General features: G+C 47.3%; 2 protein-coding genes across 5 annotated transcripts in view; one reads left to right on the top strand and one right to left on the bottom strand.

Annotated features, from left to right (window-relative positions):
* The window catches only part of LOC137542188 (arylsulfatase G-like), a 211,213-nt gene that overhangs the window by 76,158 nt on the left and 115,777 nt on the right, over nucleotides 1-19,278 (bottom strand). For all 4 annotated transcript variants that reach the window (XM_068263914.1, XM_068263915.1, XM_068263913.1 and 1 more), the window contains 5 exons: nucleotides 19,150-19,197; nucleotides 17,360-17,465; nucleotides 11,075-11,209; nucleotides 8,347-8,513; nucleotides 8,194-8,274 (listed from right to left, as the gene is read on the bottom strand). In XM_068263914.1, the coding sequence (XP_068120015.1) occupies nucleotides 8,194-8,274; nucleotides 8,347-8,513; nucleotides 11,075-11,209; nucleotides 17,360-17,465; nucleotides 19,150-19,197 (537 nt within the window). The remainder of the gene's footprint in view (nucleotides 1-8,193; nucleotides 8,275-8,346; nucleotides 8,514-11,074; nucleotides 11,210-17,359; nucleotides 17,466-19,149; nucleotides 19,198-19,278) is intronic.
* Nucleotides 1-19,278, top strand: part of LOC137542187 (monocarboxylate transporter 7-like) — an 80,981-nt gene that overhangs the window by 23,791 nt on the left and 37,912 nt on the right. The window lies entirely within an intron of this gene.

Here is a 19,278-nt window from a genome sequence, read left to right on the forward strand (position 1 = left end):
TCGTACTCTGAACCCGAAGATTCGTCGAATAAGTCGACCCAATCATCCTCATCCGACTGGTCCATGTACCTGTAGATGTCTTCATTGGAAAACCTCTTTTTTGCCATGGTGGCCTGCTAAATTTAGGAGGTATTCCTCTGAGACTACCCAGGAAAAGAGCACCTACCTAGCGAAAGGGAGTACTTGAGAGGTAGAAAGCTGTGGTCACTGAGTTTAGATAAAAAAAATCAAAACTGATGTTTACAGTGCCACAGCTTGTGTAGTGTTTTTTGCAGTGATCAGAAAAAAGAAATTTCTGTCACTGCGGTGGGGCGGGCTGAACGCAGTGCAGGCGAACGATCAGGTCTGATCGGGCAAACACTGCGTTTTTTTGTGGATCCTAGAGACCCTAATATAGATCTGACTGTGATCACTAATAATCACTTACAGATACTATATAGTACCAATGCTGATTAGCGACAGTGATGACGCTAATTAGTGACTGTGGTGCAGTGGGCTGAGCACTAACTGACACTAACAACCCTTTTGCTTAGATAACTGGCCTAACTGTTTGTTACCACTAGTGATACTAAAAAAGTTTTTAGATCACTAGGATAGTGATGGTGAGGGGGGGGGGGGGGGGGGGGGGGGTTGGGGATCAGAGAGCAATCACAAATAATCAAAAACAATCACGAGACAATTACAACACAATTACAGCAATCGGCGCAATCAAAGCCAATCACGGACCAATTGAATCCAATAACGTGACAATCAAAAACCAATTACGTGACAATTGAAGCCAATCACACGACAATCGATGCTAATCACAGGGCAAAACAGCCAATCAGTGGGCAATTGGCACAATCAAAACCAATTACGGGCAATTGAAGCCAATCACGCGACAATCGAAGCCCAATTACGTGACAATCGAAGCCAATCACACGACAATCGATGCCAATCACAGTGCAATTGAGACAATTGTAGCCAAACAAAGCACAATCAAGCCTTACAGACAGGAGATAAGATACACAATGGCAGGGGGGAGAATATACGCAATCAATGAACTAGGACGGTGTGGGGAGGATCGGAAGGGGTGGGGGGTGATCAGATACCCCTAAGGGGTAGTTGGGGGTCTAATCTGATGGATAGGAGTGACAGGTGGTGATAGATGGGTTATTGACGGGTGATAAGTGGGTGTTTACAGGGAAAAACAGATGTAAACAATGGACTGCTGATGTGATCAGGGGGGGGTGTCTCGGAGGGATCTGAAAGGGTGGGTGGGTGATCAGAAGCCCCTAATGGGCAGTTGGGGGTCTGATCTGATGGGGGGCAGTGGCAGGTGGTGACAAGGGATGATTGACAGGTGACGGATAGGTGATTGACAGCTGATCAGCGGGCAATTACAGGGAAGATAGATGCAGTATACGGGGGGAGGGGGGGGGGATCTGAAGGGGTGGGGGGTGATCAGATACCCCTAAGGGGCAGTTGGGGGTCTGATCTAATGGGGGGCAGTGACAGGTGGTGACAAGGGATGATTGACAGGTGACTGATAGGTGATTGGCAGCTGATCACTGGGGAGATAGACAGATGCAGGGGAGATAGATAGGTTCAGTATACAGGGGGGGGGGGTCGGGGGGAGATCTGGAGGTGTGGGGGGTGATCAGATACCCCTAAGGGGTAGTTGGGGGTCTGCTCTGATGGATAGGAGTGACAGGTGGTGACAGGGATTGATTGATGGGTGATATGGGGGTTGGTTGGGTCTGATCTGCGGGCTGCAGGGGGGTACAGGGGGGTGTCTGATGGGTGCTGCGGGTGATCGGGGGGTCTGTGGGGCTCCTAATGTGTGCGTGTGTGTGTGCTTACTGTGCCTGCTCTCCTCGCTGGTGGTCGATCGCTAAGTGTGACCACCAGTGGGAGGCAGGCAGTATAATACAGTTTGTTACGTAAACAAACTGTATTATACCTGTTCTATTGGCCGATTTGAACTTTTACAGCCCGCCGGCGCTGCTGATTGGCCGGCGGGCTGAAGTCACATGGGGGCCGAAGAGTGTGACGTAGCGATCGCGCGGCTACAGCCGCGCGATCGCTCGTTAATTAGGCTGCAGCCGGCGACGCAGTACTGCGTCGCTGGTCCTGCAGCTGCCACTTTGCCGACGCACGGTATAAGCGTGCGGTCGGCAAGTGGTTAAAGGAAATGGGTAAGGGGTACAAGTACCTCTATACTCATTTCTCCTGGGAGGGGGGGTGGGCATCTGGGGGACCCCTTTTTAAAGGGGACTCCCAGATGCCACCATGAACCCCCCCCCCCCCCCCCAGGAAATCGCGGCCTCCACCTCCACCGCCCATCGGAGGTGGAGAAGAGCCCCTTGTCCTTGGATTGGACAAGGGCTCGGAGGGGGAGGGGAAAGCTTGGCTGCCCCTCCCCTTCCGAGACCCCCCAATCCAAGGACCATGCGGGCTGGTATAGTCAGGGTGCGGAGCCCCACGCGGCCGGTGCTCCGCATTCTGGCTATCCCAGCCTGCATGGGGGACAAGGGGTTAAAGAGGTCTGGGAGGGGGGACCCCACGTCGTCTTTTTTTTTATATTTCCCACACTCAGAACGAAGTAAGTAAAACTCTTCCCACTTGGGGGAATCTATGAAAATAATACACTATTGTTACCTGTGCAAAAAAAAATGACATTTTCCGCATTTGAAAGACATTTTCGCCCTTGAAACTTAAAAATCGATTTTCTCAAAAACTATAAGGTCTTTTTGAAAAAAAAAATTGTTTCCTCTTATTCCCACTGATCCCCTTAATATACCCTGGGAATTTGGTGTTCCTAAACTTTAAGCAGGCTTTGCTATTAACCGTTAAAGTCGGCGGGTTTTTAAATGTATACATTTTTCCTTTGAAACTTTAACATCGATTTTCTGAAAAACTATAAGGTCTTTTTGAAAAAAATTTTTTTCCTTATTCCTTCTGATCTCCTTAATATATTCTCCAAATTTGAGGCTCTTAGCATTTAAGGGGGCTTTGCTATTAACCCTTAAAGTCGGCGGCTACCTAACATTGATCCATGCGTCAACTTTTCCGCTTGGGAGCATGGCCATACGCATTAATTTCGTAATACCCACTGTAATGCGAAAATTACGCGAAATCCTACTTCGTTACGATTATGTACTTACGGCCATAATCGTAATTACACTAATTACGTGAAATTTCGCGAAATCGTAATTACGTCATTACGCTCATCTCTAGCTGGAGGCATCTGGCGTACCCTCCTCGGTCTGTAGAGACAGTGTCAAATACCTTTGATGACAGCGCACCCTCCCCCTTGGTGAAAGCTGCGGATGTGAAGGCTCGGCATGTGCAATTTCAAGCATAGGAGCCACTCGGACAGCTTACACTGAACACGAGGAAAGGAGGTGGTAAGATCATCTATTTGGAGGAAGAAAAAAGCATTGCCTGCAAGTTTTCTGAAAGTGATTCTTATCTCAATCTGGGTCTAAGTAGAGGAGAACTGTTAAGTGATCCTAGACTGTAGACATATAGAAGCTTGCTGAAGGGACATTGCCCCATAGATAGAGGAGGGACAGATACATGTCACAGTGTGGGGTGTATACTTAAGGCGGTGGGCAATTTACAGGCTATCATTGCAGTGGTGTGGGCGTTTAGCATAGGCTGATGCCGGGCGATCGCAACACACAATAACTGCAAAGCCTGCTGTGCCTCTTTGAGCGCGCTATACTGAAAAGCGTTTTTAATTGTTTTTTAGTAGTGTTGTATTACCCTGCTATGGTAATATTAAAGTGGTTTATTTTGTATGTGCAATGGAGACAGTTGTGAAATTTTGTTCTTTTGCTACTTTCATAAAGGTTATCACAACTTGGCTCCCACTGAACAGGTGGTTGCACCGAATGCGGAAATGATGGCTCTCCATAAGGGTCTTTAAGTAAGTAAGATATTTTATGTAGCAATTCCAGTGGAAGAACAAACCTGTATCCTTGGCTGGCATGTCTGGAACCCACCAAATCTGCATTGGTAAGAGCCTTATTCACAGCCAGGAAGTTGATTTCGCAACATTGAAAGGCTGAGGCTGCCACTTGTCATCCAAAACTGGGTAACTAATAAAGTTGATCTATACCTGTATGCATTGGGAATGCCCAGCAAAATTCGGAAAGCTGGAGAACCTTTCGCTAGATTCTACTGGTCTGGCACACTTCAGTTTAGTGAGGGGTTGACAGGCTCTTAGCTGCCATGGAATAAGATGTTATTCCAACAGATCAGATGATTGTACGTTATCACTATACGTCCTACATCTAACCATGCAAATTCCCCAATATCCCTAAGTGGAAGTCTTGTTAAATAACCAGATGACTATTTCACACTTGAACGGCTCCAAGTGTGCTTTTTAGAGGTTGTGGTGTCATTGGCTCTCTTTGGCATGAGTGGCATTAGCTGAGCCTGTAGATAACTGGTTAAAACTGAATGCTGACAAAACTGAGGTCCTTTTTGTCCAAAGCCAGCACTCGCCATCAAAACTGCTCTATCCTAAAGCAACACCAATCAGGATTGGGAATTCAGACATAAACAGCTCCAACCTCGTGCGCAGCCTTGGTGTACTAATCGATGGGGAATTGAGTTTCAGAAACCAAATTTCATCTGTAGTTAAATCTTCCTACTTTCATCTGAAGAACATTGCAAAGATTAAACATCTGATTCCCCCAGAGGATCTTCCAACCCTAGTTCACGCCTTCATTACATCACGGCTGGACTACTGCAATGCCCTTTATGCTGGCCTCCCCAAAAAGGACCTGCGTCGCCTGCAATTAGTGCAGAATGCTTCTGCCAGATTGCTAACAAACCAGCCTCGCCACTGTCACATTACACCGATCCTTCGCTCACTACACTGGCTACCAGTAGAATGGAGAATACTCTTCAAGATTGGACTGCTGACATTCAAATCCCTGCACAATCTGGGCCCTGGATACATGAAGGACCTGCTGAAGCTGCACCACACCTCTCACAACCTCAGATCAGCAAGTTCTATAAACTTGGTCACTCCCAGAGTGCACCTCAAAAAATCTGGATAGAGCCTTCTGTCATGCTGCCCCTACTCTTTGGAACTCCCTGCCACACCCAGTAAAGACAGCACCATCCCTGGAGCTATTCAAATCCAGACTGAAAAGCCTCCTGTTTAGCCTGGCATTTCCAGACTTATAAAATTCTTCCCCTGTACCACGATGGTCGGAGCCATGCTTATGCGCTTTGAGTCCTACGGGAGAAAAGCGCTTTACAAATGTTATTTGTTGTTGTTGTTGGTGAACTTGCCCTAAAGCACAGGTCTTCTGGCGCTCTATCTGACTTAGATCTACAGCTATTTCCTTTTGCCAGTCGCGGTTCAGCCTAAGTGTCTTCTTACTGGGGGATAAGCCCCCTAAACTTAAAGCAATTGCTCATCAAAAAGAAAAATAATAAACTACATACTTTCCTAAGGAGAGGGAAGGTTCTGGGTCCTATAGAGCCTTCCCTCTGCTCTTCCGTTCCCCTCGTTGCAGTCGCAGCTCCCCTGTTTAATCCCCCGCCGTGGGGGATTTCGGAAGTCTTTGGGAGCACAGCCCTCCCGAAGACAGGCGGCTCCATACTGCGCATGCGCACAGTATGGTGCAGCCGGTCCTCGGGAGCACTCGGGCTCCAGAAGCCTTCTTTGTGGCAGAGAGAAAACAGTGTTTGACCAAACTGGTGAGCCAGCGCTGGAACGGGAACCGAGAGAGGAGCGGGAAGGCTCTATAGGATCCAGAGCCTTCACTCTACATAGGTGAGTATCTGGCTTATTATTATTTTATTTTTTTGCATGATTCCCATTCACTTTAAATTTTCAGCACACAGATTCCTTCAGCATGTGGTCTCAATCGCAAAAACAGTTTTGGCCCGTAACTGGAACTCGCCCAACTTGCCAGTTGAGGATGTATACTTTCTTGTGTCAGAGATCATGTTGGCGGCCAACATCTCTGCTAAACTCGCTGACAATATGCAAGTATTTCATAATACTTGGTCGCCATGGATTGCATGGTTGTCGAGCTTTGGCCTTTCTTATGTTATGTATAAATTCTGATTACTGAGAGTCCATGTCACTATTTACATTCCTGAATCCGGAGCATTCTGGTTATTGGCTTTTTTTTTTTTTAATTTATTTTTTGTTTTGTCTTTGTTGTTCCTCTATTTTTGTTTTTGGTTATAGCTGTTCTTTTCCTGCATAACACTTGATTAGCCCCTGCGTGGGTTCTTGGCTTAATGGCCTGTTAATTCTACACAAAACCCAATAAAGGTTTTTGAAACTAAATAATCACCAGATTACTAGACATACAGTGGTTTGCAAAAGTATTCGGCCCCCTTGAAGTTTTCCACATTTTGTCACATTACTGCCACAAACATAAATCAATTTTATTGGAATTCCACGTGAAAGACCAATACAAAGTGGTGTACACATGAGAAGTGGAACGAAAATCATACATGATTCCAAATACTTTTTACAAATAAATAACTGCAAAGTGGGGTGTGCGTAATTATTCAGCCCCCTTTGGTCTGAGTGTAGTCAGTTGCCCATAGGCATTGCCTGATCAGTGCTAATGACTAAATAGAGTGCACCTGTGTGTAATCTAATGTCAGTACAAATGCAGCTGCTCTGTGACGGCCTCAGAGGTTGTCTAAGAGAATATTGGGAGCAACAACACCATGAAGTCCAAAGAACACACCAGACAGGTCAGGGATAAAGTTATTGAGAAATTTAAAGCAGGCTAAGGCTACAAAAAGATTTCCAAAGCCTTGAACATCCCACGGAGCACTGTTCAAGCAATCATTCAGAAATGGAAGGAGTATGGCACAACTGTAAACCTACCAAGACAAGGCCATCCACCTAAACTCACAGGCCGAACAAGGAGATCGCTGATCAGAAATGCAGTCAAGAGGCCCATGGTGACTCTAGACGAGCTGCAGCGATCTACAGCTCAGGTGGGGGAATATGTCCATAGGACAACTATTAGTCGTGCACTGCACAAAGTTGGCCTGTATGGAAGAGTGGCAAGAGGAAAGCCATCGTTAACAGAAAAGCATAAGAAGTCCTGTTTGCAGTTTGCCACAAGCAATGTGGGGGACACAGCAAACATGTGGAAGAAGATTCTCTGGTCAGAGGACAACCAAAATGCAAAACGCTATGTGTGGCGGAAAAACTAACACTGCACATCGCTCTGAAAACACCATCCTCACTGTCAAATATGGTAGTGGCAGCATCATGCTCTGGGGGTGCTTCTCTTCAGCAGGGACAGGGAAGATGGATGGAGCCAAATACAGGACAATCTTGGAAGAAAACCTCTTGGAGTCTGCAAAAGACTTGAGACTGGTGCGGAGTTTCACCTCAGCAGGACAACGACCCTAAACCTAAAGCCAGGGCAATAATGGAATGGTTTAAAACAAAACATATCCATGTGTTAGAATGGCCCAGTCAAAGTCCAGATCTAAATCCAATCCAGAATCTGTGGCAAGATCTGAAAACTGCTGTTCACAAACGCTGTCCATCTAATCTGACTGAGCTGGAGCTGTTTTGCAAAGAAGAATGGGCAAGGATTTCAGTCTCTAGATGTGCAAAGCTGGTAGAGACATATCCTAAAAGACTGGCAGCTGTAATTGCAGCAAAAGGTGGTTCTACAAAGTATTGACTCAGGGGGCTGAATAATTACGCACACCCCACTTTGCAGTTATTATTTATTTTTAAATGTTTGTAATCATGTATGATTTTCGTTCCACTTCTCACGTGTACACCACTTTGTATTGGTCTTTCACATGGAATTTTTTTTTGCAAACCACTGTAAATATATTTGGTCCTTCTGTCAGGTGGACTTGCCGTGAGTTTCCAGACTCATAAGACCGCAAATGCTTGTATGCTTGAGGAAATGGTTACCTTGAGGTTGGAGGTTAAGGTTAGGTGCTAGAAAAGTGATTTAGTATTGTAGGGTGGGAGTAGAAGTAAATAAGTGGATTAACATCTGAAAGAGGTGACTAAACTTCATGAAGCACAGTCAGATGAAAAGTCCTGGATTTAATATGTTGCCACTAGGATGTGATACCAAGTAATGGAAGGTATTGGTTTATATGGAAATTGCCTTATCAATAGAGACCATCAGTTGTGCCGACAGAGAAATCAGAGAAGAAATGTCTCTGGTATTATGGTTGTACCTTGTGCAGTCTGCCACACTCCCATGTATGGGCCAACGCTCCCCGCAAGGTCACATTTCTGAGCCCAAGGCCCATTGTCACCTGTGGGACAGGGAAAAGTGTCATTCTATGGAGAGGCAACACAATAAGAGGTTCAGTCACTTGCTGGGATACCTGTAAACCAGATTAAGGTGTGGGAATCAGCATTTGCAGTAATTTGTCCAACCAGCCAGTCCATCTCTCGCAGACTGTCTCCATATGGTGTCTTGCTAGGACCAATAGACAGTGGAACATGCATATGTGCCAGAGCCACATACAGGAAGTACGGCCTCTTCTGAGCCCTAGACAGAAAGCATTATGGGTAAAATCAAAATATGATAAAAAAATTCAGGCCATACATGCAGGAGAACTTCTCCAGCCTGAGTAAACAAGACTCTTATTACCTGGGAGAAAGGTCATGTTCAGGTAATCTGCCAGCATAATGGGTGCGGCGATGATTGCACACTCAAGATTCCTGGCATGGACTGTCTGGGATATTTCTAAAGAAAAGCTCATGTTACAGACTCTTATGTCATCTGCACACCTCAATGCACCTCACCTTAAAGGACACCTGAAGTGAAAGGGATATGGAGGCTGCCATTTGTATTTCCTTTCCCTGAATATGTAAGAAAAAAGTGCCCCTCTGGGGTATTAACTTAGGGAGGAGGAAGCCTCTGGATCCTAATAAGGCTTCCTCTGTCCTCTTATGCCTCAGGGATCCAGCGCTAGCTCCCCCGTAGTTCCCTTGACAAGCTGTGCGCAAGCGCAGCAGCGCGCGGCAATATTTACAATCTGCGCTCCTGCACAGGTGCAGTATTAGCTTTCCGATCGGCTCAGGCAGGAATAGCTGAGCCCGATCATGTCTGCTATTTCCACCTGAGCCCGATTGGAAAGCTGATACTGTTCATGGCAGGAAAAGGGGCTCTTTCTCCAGAAGTAATTGTGGTAGTAGGTCTGTTTTTTTTATCCTGTGCAAAGTACTTTTACTTTCTCTTTTCTGGTAAGATGGCCGCCCCCTCCTCCCTCCAAGGGACTGGTGGTGGGCATCCTTTTCATCCTGCTGATTTCCGTATTCCTGATCATCCAATACACCTTTACATGGTTCTGAAAAGTGGCAGTTGGTGCTGTCTGTTTTTCTTTTTTTTTGTCTTGTCTGGCAATAGTAAAGATGATGACCTGCAGGCTCACAGTGGATCAAACAAGAACATATTACATGGCGAATATCACTTATTTCTTGATCATTCCTCTACTACCATCTTTTGGTCCCTCTTTAAAGGGATACTTAACCTTCCTGGCGGTAACCCCGAACGTAGTTCGGGGTAAGCCGCGCAGGAGGTTTTCTCTGGCCCTGCTGGGCCGATTTTCTTACTTTTTTGCTGGACGCAGCTAGCACTATGCTAGCTGCGCCAGCACACTGATCGCCGCCGCCCCGCGCCCGATCGCCGCTATCCGTTGCGGCGCGCGGGCCCCCCCCCCCCAGACCACCTGCGCTGCCTGGCCAATCAGTGCCAGGCAGCGCCGAGGGGTGGATCGGGACTCCCAATGACGTCACGACGTCGGCGTGGCGACGGGGGAAGCCCTCCAGGAAATCCAGTTCTTTGAACGGGATTTCCTGATCGGAGATCGCCGAAGGCGATCGAAGAGGGCGGGGGGATGCGGCTGAGCAGCGGCTATCATGTAGCGAGCCCTGGGCTCGCTACATGATTTAAAAAAAAAAAAAAAAAAACTGCCGCGCTGCCTCCTGGCGGAATTTTTCATACCGCCAGGAGGGTTAAGCCTAAGAAAATAAAACGAGTTTTACTCACCTGGCGCTTCTACCAGCCCCCTGCAGCCGTCTCGTGCTCTCGCAGTCACTCTCCGATCCTCCTGCTCCCCGCCTCCAGCTATTTTCGATTTGCCGACAGACCTGGCCATGCGTCTCCTTCTACACGTTCCCGTTTGCAATAGCATCCTGCGCCTGGGCAGGAAGCTATTGCGAACAGTAACAAGTAGGAGACGCATGGCCAGGCCTGTGCAGGCGCAGTAAGCCTGTCGGCCGAAAATGAAAGTAGCTCGCGGTTGGGGAGAGGCGGATCCAATCGTGACTGCGAGGGCACCGGACAGCTGCAGGGGGCTGGTAGAAGCCCCAGGTGAGTAAAACTCATTTTTTTTCTTAGGCTTAAAGAGAACCTGAACTGAAAATAAAAAGTCAAAATAACCATACACAGGTCATACTTACCTCCCGTGTAGTCTACTCCTCAATCTTTCACCTCTCCTGCGTCCCATTTGTCAGCTGTGATCAATGGAATTCTCCATCCTCCATTTTAAAAATGGCCATTACCCCATAACAGCTTCCTGGTCAGCATGCTGTTAAACTGTAATATCACCCACTTGAGCCATAGGGAAACATGGACATTATCTTGCACATTCAGTTGTAACTGACAGCTGCTGATATATAACTGACAGCAACTAGTATATTTCAGTTCTGACAAAATATTGTCAGAACTGGAAGGGATCACTGTAAGAAGAAAATGGTGAGCTTCTGAGAGGAACTGATAGTGAGATTAGTATGTAATATTCATTTGCAGCTATGTCATGTGTTTATTATAAATAATTTTACTCACTTCAGGTTCCCTTTAAGTCTCCCTTTAAGCAGTCTGTGAGTTTAGGGCCCTCCATCACTCCCATACATACACTTTGATCCTTCCCCATCACCAGTTCTTTAAAAATCACCACTGTTCAAAATCTAAACTTACCAACTGGTTGTGTTGGGGTCTAGATCCCTGGCAGATTCAAGGTTCTTAAACCTGTTAAAATGTCAATTCATACGGCCACCACCTACCACTTTCCTATGCCAGGGCTCCTTCAAACACTCGCCACTGACCTGGCATCTCTGATGAAGTCTGCTGCCTTCTCTGCATATCTGCTGGTCAAGCTGGTTAAATTTACTGGCTGCTCCACAATCTGAGCGTTTTCCAACAAAGGTAAAGCGAGCTTTGTGTTACATCCTCCTGGTGACCTAGTTAGAGACCATGTGCACAGAAATATGAATAAATGCATTACTACATGGTCATGTTCCAGTCTCCTCACTATTCTTGCCATCTCCATAATCTCATCTGGTCTACGTTCTCATCTCGATCATTTAACCTTAAAGGATACACAAGGTGACATGTGACATGATGAGATAGACATGTGTATGTAGAGTACCAAGCACACAAATAATTAGGCTGTGTTCCTTTTTTCTTCCTCTGCCTTGAAGAGAACCCGAGGTGTGTTTAAAGAATGTTATCTGCATACAGAGGCTGGATCTGCCTTTACAGCCCAGCCTCTGTTGCTATCCCAAACCGCACTAAGGTCCCCCTGCACTCTGCAATCCCTCATAAATCACAGCCACGCTGTGAGGCTGTGTTTACATCTGTAGTGTCAGTCTCAGCTGCTCCCCCGCCTCCTGCATAGCTCTGGTCCCTGCCCCCGTCCCTTCCCTCCAATCAGCAGGGAGGGAAGGGATGCAGGCGGGGACTGGAGTTCTGCAGGAGGGGGGGAGAGCAGCAGACTGACACTATAGAGATAAACACAGCCAGCTCTGACAAGCTGTTTGTCAGCAGCGTGGCTGTGATTTATGAGGGATTGCAGAGTGCAGGGGGACCTTAGGGGGGTTTGGGATAGCAACAGAGGCTGGGCTGTATAGGCAGATCCAGCCTCTGTATGCAGATAATATTCTTCAAACCCACCTCGGGTTCTCTTTAAAGAGTTAATCAGGTATGCAAGTGACAATTTCTGACTGGGTCAGACTATAGCGTAACCCTAGCTGATAAGCAATTACAGCTATAAAATAATTTTCTGGCAGTAAATGGCTTCTGAGAGCAGGAAAGAGATAAAAAGGGTCAATATGTCATAGATTTTAGCTCTGGAATACTTAAATGAATGTGTCATTGAACCACAACAATGAAACGATAAGAATTTAAAAAGTACATTTAAATATAAAATAAAACTGTGGCATATCTAAAAAAAAATAAAAAATCATTTTTAGGAGGAGGATAGATACAATTGTTTATCTTATCAGTTTATTTTCACCTCTGGTTTCCCTTAACCTTCTATATTTTTCTCACCATCTCCCAATCTCGGCAGTTATTTGTACTCCTAATCCATCCTCCTGTTCACCTAACCCATCTCCAACTCTGCTCGTCCTCCTTATCAATCCACTAAAATCCTCCTCATTCCCCTAGTACAAATTACCCTCCTCAGCAATCCCCGCTTGTCATCCTCCTCATCTATCCCTTTTCCTCATCCTAGTTATCCATTCTCCAGCACTACTTGCCATTCTCATCCATTACCAACTCTCCTCCTCCTTTATTCTCCAACTATTCTCACCCTCCTGATCAATCCCAAACTGTCCACACATGCCTCATAAATTTACAATTCCTCACCCATCCCCATCCTTCCCTGAGTTTCCTCACCCTTCCCATCCAACTTGCAGAGTTATCTCCTTATCTATACCTGACTTTCTCATCCTCTTCATACATTCCTGACCCTCCTCATTCTTGCCTCTATCTAGGACTTTTATCCCAACTTTTATCCCCCTCCTCATATGTCATATGTCCTTCGACTCCCCTTCCCTTGTAAGGTAGCCTTGTTTGTTGGCAAGGACAATGGACTCATCCACGCCTTCAGTGCCCAAGAGAAGGTGCAGGTAATAGCATGGAGAAAATGTAAGGTGTAATCTGGAAGCATCCTTTATTAAGCCCCCCCCCCCCCCTCGATATCCACACCCTCCTCCTATGGGCTTACATTAGTGTTCATCACCCATTCCTACAAATAAAGGGGATTAAAAATACACCCAACGTTGAAAAGTATTGACATTTCCCTTACCCAAAAGAAGCATCTATCCCTATAATCCTAGTCTTAGAAACTATCCCAGTTGTAATCCATAGGGTTCTTCTGTAAATCTTGTTTGAAGATACCCAACAATCATCTGCACCACTACTTTGCCAGGGCTCCTTTTAAGATCACAAGAAGAATGCTGCTTAAGGCAGGTGGTGGTCTTGAGTTTTCAAGCAAGATTTGCAGAAGTCTCCTGAAGATCACAATTGCTGTAGTTCGTAACACTTCAATGACTGTGAGGGATATTTAAAAATCTCTTAGTTTTAGTGGGATGATGTAGAAGAAGAGCGTGTGGTTGACCCGTGACCTGTCATGGCCAAATTCTGGAATGACTGGTTTATCCTCTCTCTCTTACTGTCTCCCAGGCTCTCTTGTACTTTACAAATGATGGAGCTTTTAGTTCCATGAACAAATACAGTACATGTTGCTTTTGGCTCATTGGTCAATAGCCATTAACCACTTGCCGACCGCACACTCATACCGTGCGGCGGCAAAGTGGTAGCTGGAGGACCAGCGACGCAGTTCTGCGTCGCCAGGTGCCTCCCTAATTAATCAGGAAAGGCCGCTCGCGCGAGCGGCCGTTTCCTGTCAGATCACGGAGCGGGTCTCCGTGAATAGCCTGCGAGCCGCTGATTGCGGCTCGCAGACTAAATGTAAACGTAGGAGACGTATGTCTCCTTTGTTTACATTGTACGGCGCTGCTGCGCAGCAGCGCCGTAAGCGCATCGGCGATCCCCGGCCAATCAGCGGCCGGGGATCGTCGCCATGTGACAGGGGACGTCCTGTCACAGGCTGCACAGGACGGATAGCGTCCTGTGCAGCCCCGATCACCAGGGGGCAAGGTAGGAGAGGGAGAAGCAGAATTTCGCCGCGGAGGGGGGCTTTGAGGTGCCCCCCCCCCCGCAACAATACAGCCAGCAGGAGTGATCAGACCCCCCCTGCACATCATCCCCATAGGGGGAGAAAAGGGGAGCGATCTGATCGCTCAGCATACACCCTGATCTGTGCTGGGGGCTGCAGAGCCCACCCAGCACAGATCACAAAAAACAGCGCTGGTCCTTAAGGGGGGGGGGGGGGGGGTAAAGGGTGGGTCTTCAAGTGGTTAAAGTGGATCCGAGATGAAAAACTAACTATAACAAGTAACTTGTCTATATATTTTGTCTAAAGTTTAGATAGTTTACACAGCAAATCTAGCTGCAAACAGCTTTAATAGAATATGATTGATTATTCCTGTGATACAATGACAGCAGCCATGTTTGTAAACATTACACAGAGGCCGGCTTATCTGCATCTTGAGCAAAAAACCCTAATCCCCCCCTCCTCCTCCCTCCTCCCCTCTGAAATCTCTGGCTAGTAACACCTCCTCCTCCTCCTGCCCAGACTAAGCTCCCATGAGCCCTTGCTACTGCCAAGGCTCTCTGAAAACCTGTGGGCGTGGTTTATTTAGTTTATAGGGAATTTGCATATTAAAACAAAAACAAAGTATTTGGCTTGAGGAATGCCCTATAAACAATAGGAAAGGAACACAATTATGCAATGAGTAAAAGTTCACCTCGGATCCACTTTAAGTGGAAGACCCCATATCTAGCGATACAGCTGGATAAAGACAGACTTGTTTGATTATGCTAACAGATACGTTTTTGTTTGTTTTTTTTGATGCCAGAATCTAGATCGATATGAGGCCATCTGGGAGGAATGGATTAATTATCAAGGGTTTGATTTGTCTATGTTACGGCCAGAACCCGAAGTCTGGCCACTTCGGGTTCTGGCCGGTCAAAACGAGAAGTGGCCGGCTAATACGGCCAATGTAAGAAATGTGGCATAATTTCGGACTTTGGCCGGCCAGAACGCGTTGTGACTGTATGCGGCCGGCCAAGTCCAGAAGTCCTGCTCCCTCGGCTCTCCCCCTCCTGCACTGCGCTACTCAAACCTCAGATCAGGGCGACCGGACCGGAGAGGCGGAGAGAGGCAAAACGCACAAGTCACCCGCAGGACGTGAACACTTTACTGCGGAAGCGCCAGTCATTTGGCACTTCCGCATGTAAAGTGTACACAGGTCCGGGCGGGTAGCGTGCGCGCTGCTCTGCCTCTCTCCGCTTCTCCCTGCCTCTTCGGTCACCGTGATCTGAGGTCTGTGAGTAGCGCAGGCAAACACCCCCCGCCATGCAAAGCGGAAGGGAAAGCCCCCCTGCCATGCAAAGAATATAGTAAAGCCCCCCCCGCCATGCAAAGCATACAGTAAAGCCCCTCCTGCCATGCAAAGCATACAGTAAAGCCTCCCCTGCCATGCAAAGCATACAGTAAAGCCTCCCCTGCCATGCAAAGCATACAGTAAAGCCCCCCCCCTGCCATGCAAAGCATACAGTAAAGCCCCCCCCCTGCCATGCAAAGCATACAGTAAAGCCCCCCCCTGCCATGCAAAGCATACAGTAAAGCCCCCCCCTGCCATGCAAAGCATACAGTAAAGCCCCCCCCCCCTGCCATGCAAAGCATACAGTAAAGCCCCCCCCTGCCATGCAAAGCATACAGTAAAGCCCCCCCCCCCCCCGCCATGCAAAGCATACAGTAAAGCCCCCCCCGCCATGCAAAGCATACAGTAAAGCCCCCCCCCTGCCATGCAAAGCATACAGTAAAGCCCCCCCCCTGCCATGCAAAGCATACAGTAAAGCCCCCCCCTGCCATGCAAAGCATACAGTAAAGCCCCCCCCTGCCATACAAAGCATACAGTAAAGCCCCCCCTGGCATGCAAAGCATACAGTAAAGCCCCCCCCCCCGCCATGCAAAGCATACAGTAAAGCCCCCCCTGCCATGCAAAGCATACAGTAAAGCCCCCCCCCCGCCATGCAAAGCATACAGTAAAGCCCCCCCTGCCATGCAAAGCATACAGTAAAGCCCCCCCTGCCATGCAAAGCATACAGTAAAGCCCCCCCTGCCATGCAAAGCATACAGTAAAGCCCCCCCCCCCAGCCAATCAAAGCACACAGAAAAGCCCCCCCCCCCAGCCATGCAAAGCACCTAGTGAAGCACTCCAGCCATGCAAAGTGTGCAGCCTTCCCCCTCCCCCCCAGCGATGCAAAGTGCACAGCGAAGCTCCCCCCCCCCCCCCAGCCATGCAAAGCACCCTCAGCCGTGCAAAGCACCCAGAAAAGCCCCCCAGCCATGCAAAGCGCCCAGAGAAGCGCCCCCAGCCATGCACCCCCCCCCCTCATCTGTGACTAATCATCACTGTAATTTGATCTCTTCCCTGTGCCAGGGCAGAGCAGCTAATTTTAAAGCGCAGGATGTTAAAAAAAAATTCTGCTTCCGTAAAATCAGGAAGTAGATACGCTGCTGATTTGTTACAGGATTGTGTATTAGCTGTGACGGTTATTATGCTGTTGTGTATCTTTCAGAGCACAGGAAGTTCCGAGTGCCATTCATGGTGCTGGACAGGACCCGGGATGTTCTGGGATCTGTGCCTTTTGGACTTTGGCCGACTGACTTTGGCCGTTTCTAAAACTGGCCGGCCAATGTCAGAAATTCCCAGCATTTTGGACTTTGGCCAACGTCAAATCGGCCAGTTCTAGAAACGGGCCGGCCAATTCTAGAATTGGCCGATTTCTGGTTTTGGCCGTAACATCTATATCTCGGCTCTCCTTATTTAGACCTGGAACGTATGTTACCTAACATATTCTTCTGAATATAATAGGTTTCCTGTTTTATTTGTGGGACTTGCTGTAAGGTCTTGGGTGTGCATTGTGTGTTCTATTTTGGTTTGTTTGTTATGCTACTGATTTGTGTTATGTCAGTATATTGTACAGTATATCCCTGTTTTTCATTCATACAAAAGTAATCTCAATGTATCGAATGAAAAGTGATTGAAAACTTGAAAAAGGACATGATAATGTGGTGCATTTGTCTGTATATGTTTGCAGGGGGGTAACTAGAAGGCCATGTGATCACAGGGGGGCCCTGAGCTGTTTTGGGGGCCCAATGACTAACCTTCCCTTCCTCCAATACAGGGAACAAAACTTCAGAGCAGGTGTTTTCGTGGCTACACTTGTTATGGGTGTGAAGATCATGACCCTTGTGAGGTGGGCCTCAAGGCCATGAAGGGCACCAAGGGGAGGCAAGGGAAGGGGTGTGGACATGGGGGGGCATGAATTGTAGTTAGCCACTGTGTATTTGCACTGGAAACAGCCCTGTATTCTCATAGATTAGTGTAGGAACATAATGTACACATGATGTTTGAATATGCTGACATATTGTTGGCAGGCAGAGAATGACACTGAAGTAGCGACTCTGGTACCTTGCTGACTTGTGAGGGCAAGATGGGCAGGGGGGATAGTTGTATCCAGCAGAGTCTGTGCAGCCCATGTCATTGCTGTACGGAATACCATAGTAGTATTGGAAACCTGTAGAGAGGAAGAGAGAAGTCGTCATGACAGGGAGAAAGTGGTGTCGGCACCCTAAGCCATTCATCTTCACATTGGATAACACAGGGGTGTAACTAGAGGGGAACAGGAGGCCTGTGGGGGGCTAACCTATAACCTACTACTTCCCATCCTTCAATACAGGGGACTATACTTCAGGTCAGGAGTTTTTGTGGCTAAACTTGTTATGAGTGTGAAGATCATGGTGGCTACACTTGTTTTATGACCCTTGTAAGATGGGCCCCAACGCTGTGAAGGGCACAAGGGGAGGCAAGGGCAAGATGTGAACATTGGGGGGGGGGGGGGGGGGGGGGGACGAACATCAAAGTCTCACTGGGTGCCCCATGACGTGTAGTTAAGCCACTGTTGGATAACTAGAATTCAGGTAATGGATTTTCACACAAAAAATGTCTGTAATACTTCTCATGTACCCAGATTGTGGTATATCCAAGGAAAAAGGTAAATTAGCTCCTATTTGTGTCCTAGAGGAGAAGCTTCTTCGGTTCAATTGAGTTGAGGAGAAAATATCCGGATAGCACTTTATACATATAAATAATCCTCTAACTACAAAGCCTAATGATGCTCATAGTGCAGACGTTAAAGAGGAATCATAAGACACCCACTTGTACTGTATGTTAAAGTATACCCGAGCCAAGCTGAAAATGAAAACCGATGCTTCATGTGTGTGGGGAACCTACACACACACACACACGCACGCACACGCACACACACACACACACACACACACACACACACACACACACACACACACACACACACACACACACACACACACACACACACACACACACACACACACACACGCGCGCACACACACGCACACACACACCATCTGTCTTTCATTTCAAGCTCGGCTCAGGTATCCTTCAAATATCTTGTTTTCAGCATTAGAAACACTTCCTATGGCTATATATTGATGTATTATTGGTATGCAGCCCCACCTTACCATATCACAGGCGTCCTCACACTTTATCATGTCACCAACTGTCCTCATTCTACTGGGTTACTAGACCTTCCCACCCTCTACCATGTTATCAGATGTCTTCTCCTACTACCATATCGCAGGCCTCCTCACTCTTTATCATGTCACCAACTGCCCTCATTCTGTGTTACTAGACCTTCCCACCCTCTGCCATGTTATCAGATGTCTTCTCCTACTACCATATCGCAGGCCTCCTCACTCTTTATCATGTCACCAACTGTCCTCATTCTGTGTTACTAGACCTTCTCACCCTCTACCATGTTATCAGATGTCTTCTCCTACTACCATATCGCAGGCCTCCTCACTCTTTATCATGTCACCAACTGCCCTCATTCTGTGTTACTAGACCTTCCCACCCTCTACCATGTTATCAGATGTCTTCTCCTACTACCATATCGCCAGGCCTCCTCACTCTTTATCATGTCACCAACTGTCCTCATTCTGTGTTACTAGACCTTCCCACCCTCTACCATGTTATCAGATGTCCTCTCCTACTACCATATCACAAGGTCTCCTTACTTTTTATCATGTCACTATGCTGTGCAACCCATTGATCAAATCTCCAGCCTTTCTCACACTCACATATATCTCAAACCCTTCTCAATATCCCATGGAGCCTTACCCTCTATGAGACCTGGGCTTAGTGACATAAATATTGGTTACCTCTACCATTCGGATGGTAAAGTCTTTGGTGACCCAGATGCCATTTTCCTAGAAAACAAAGAATTTATAACTGTCACATCTGTAGCAAAGCACTTTTCGAACACAAAATGATGACAAGACACATAACAT

The sequence above is a fragment of the Hyperolius riggenbachi genome, chromosome 12 (assembly GCF_040937935.1).
Source record: "Hyperolius riggenbachi isolate aHypRig1 chromosome 12, aHypRig1.pri, whole genome shotgun sequence".
NCBI lineage: Eukaryota > Metazoa > Chordata > Amphibia > Anura > Hyperoliidae > Hyperolius > Hyperolius riggenbachi.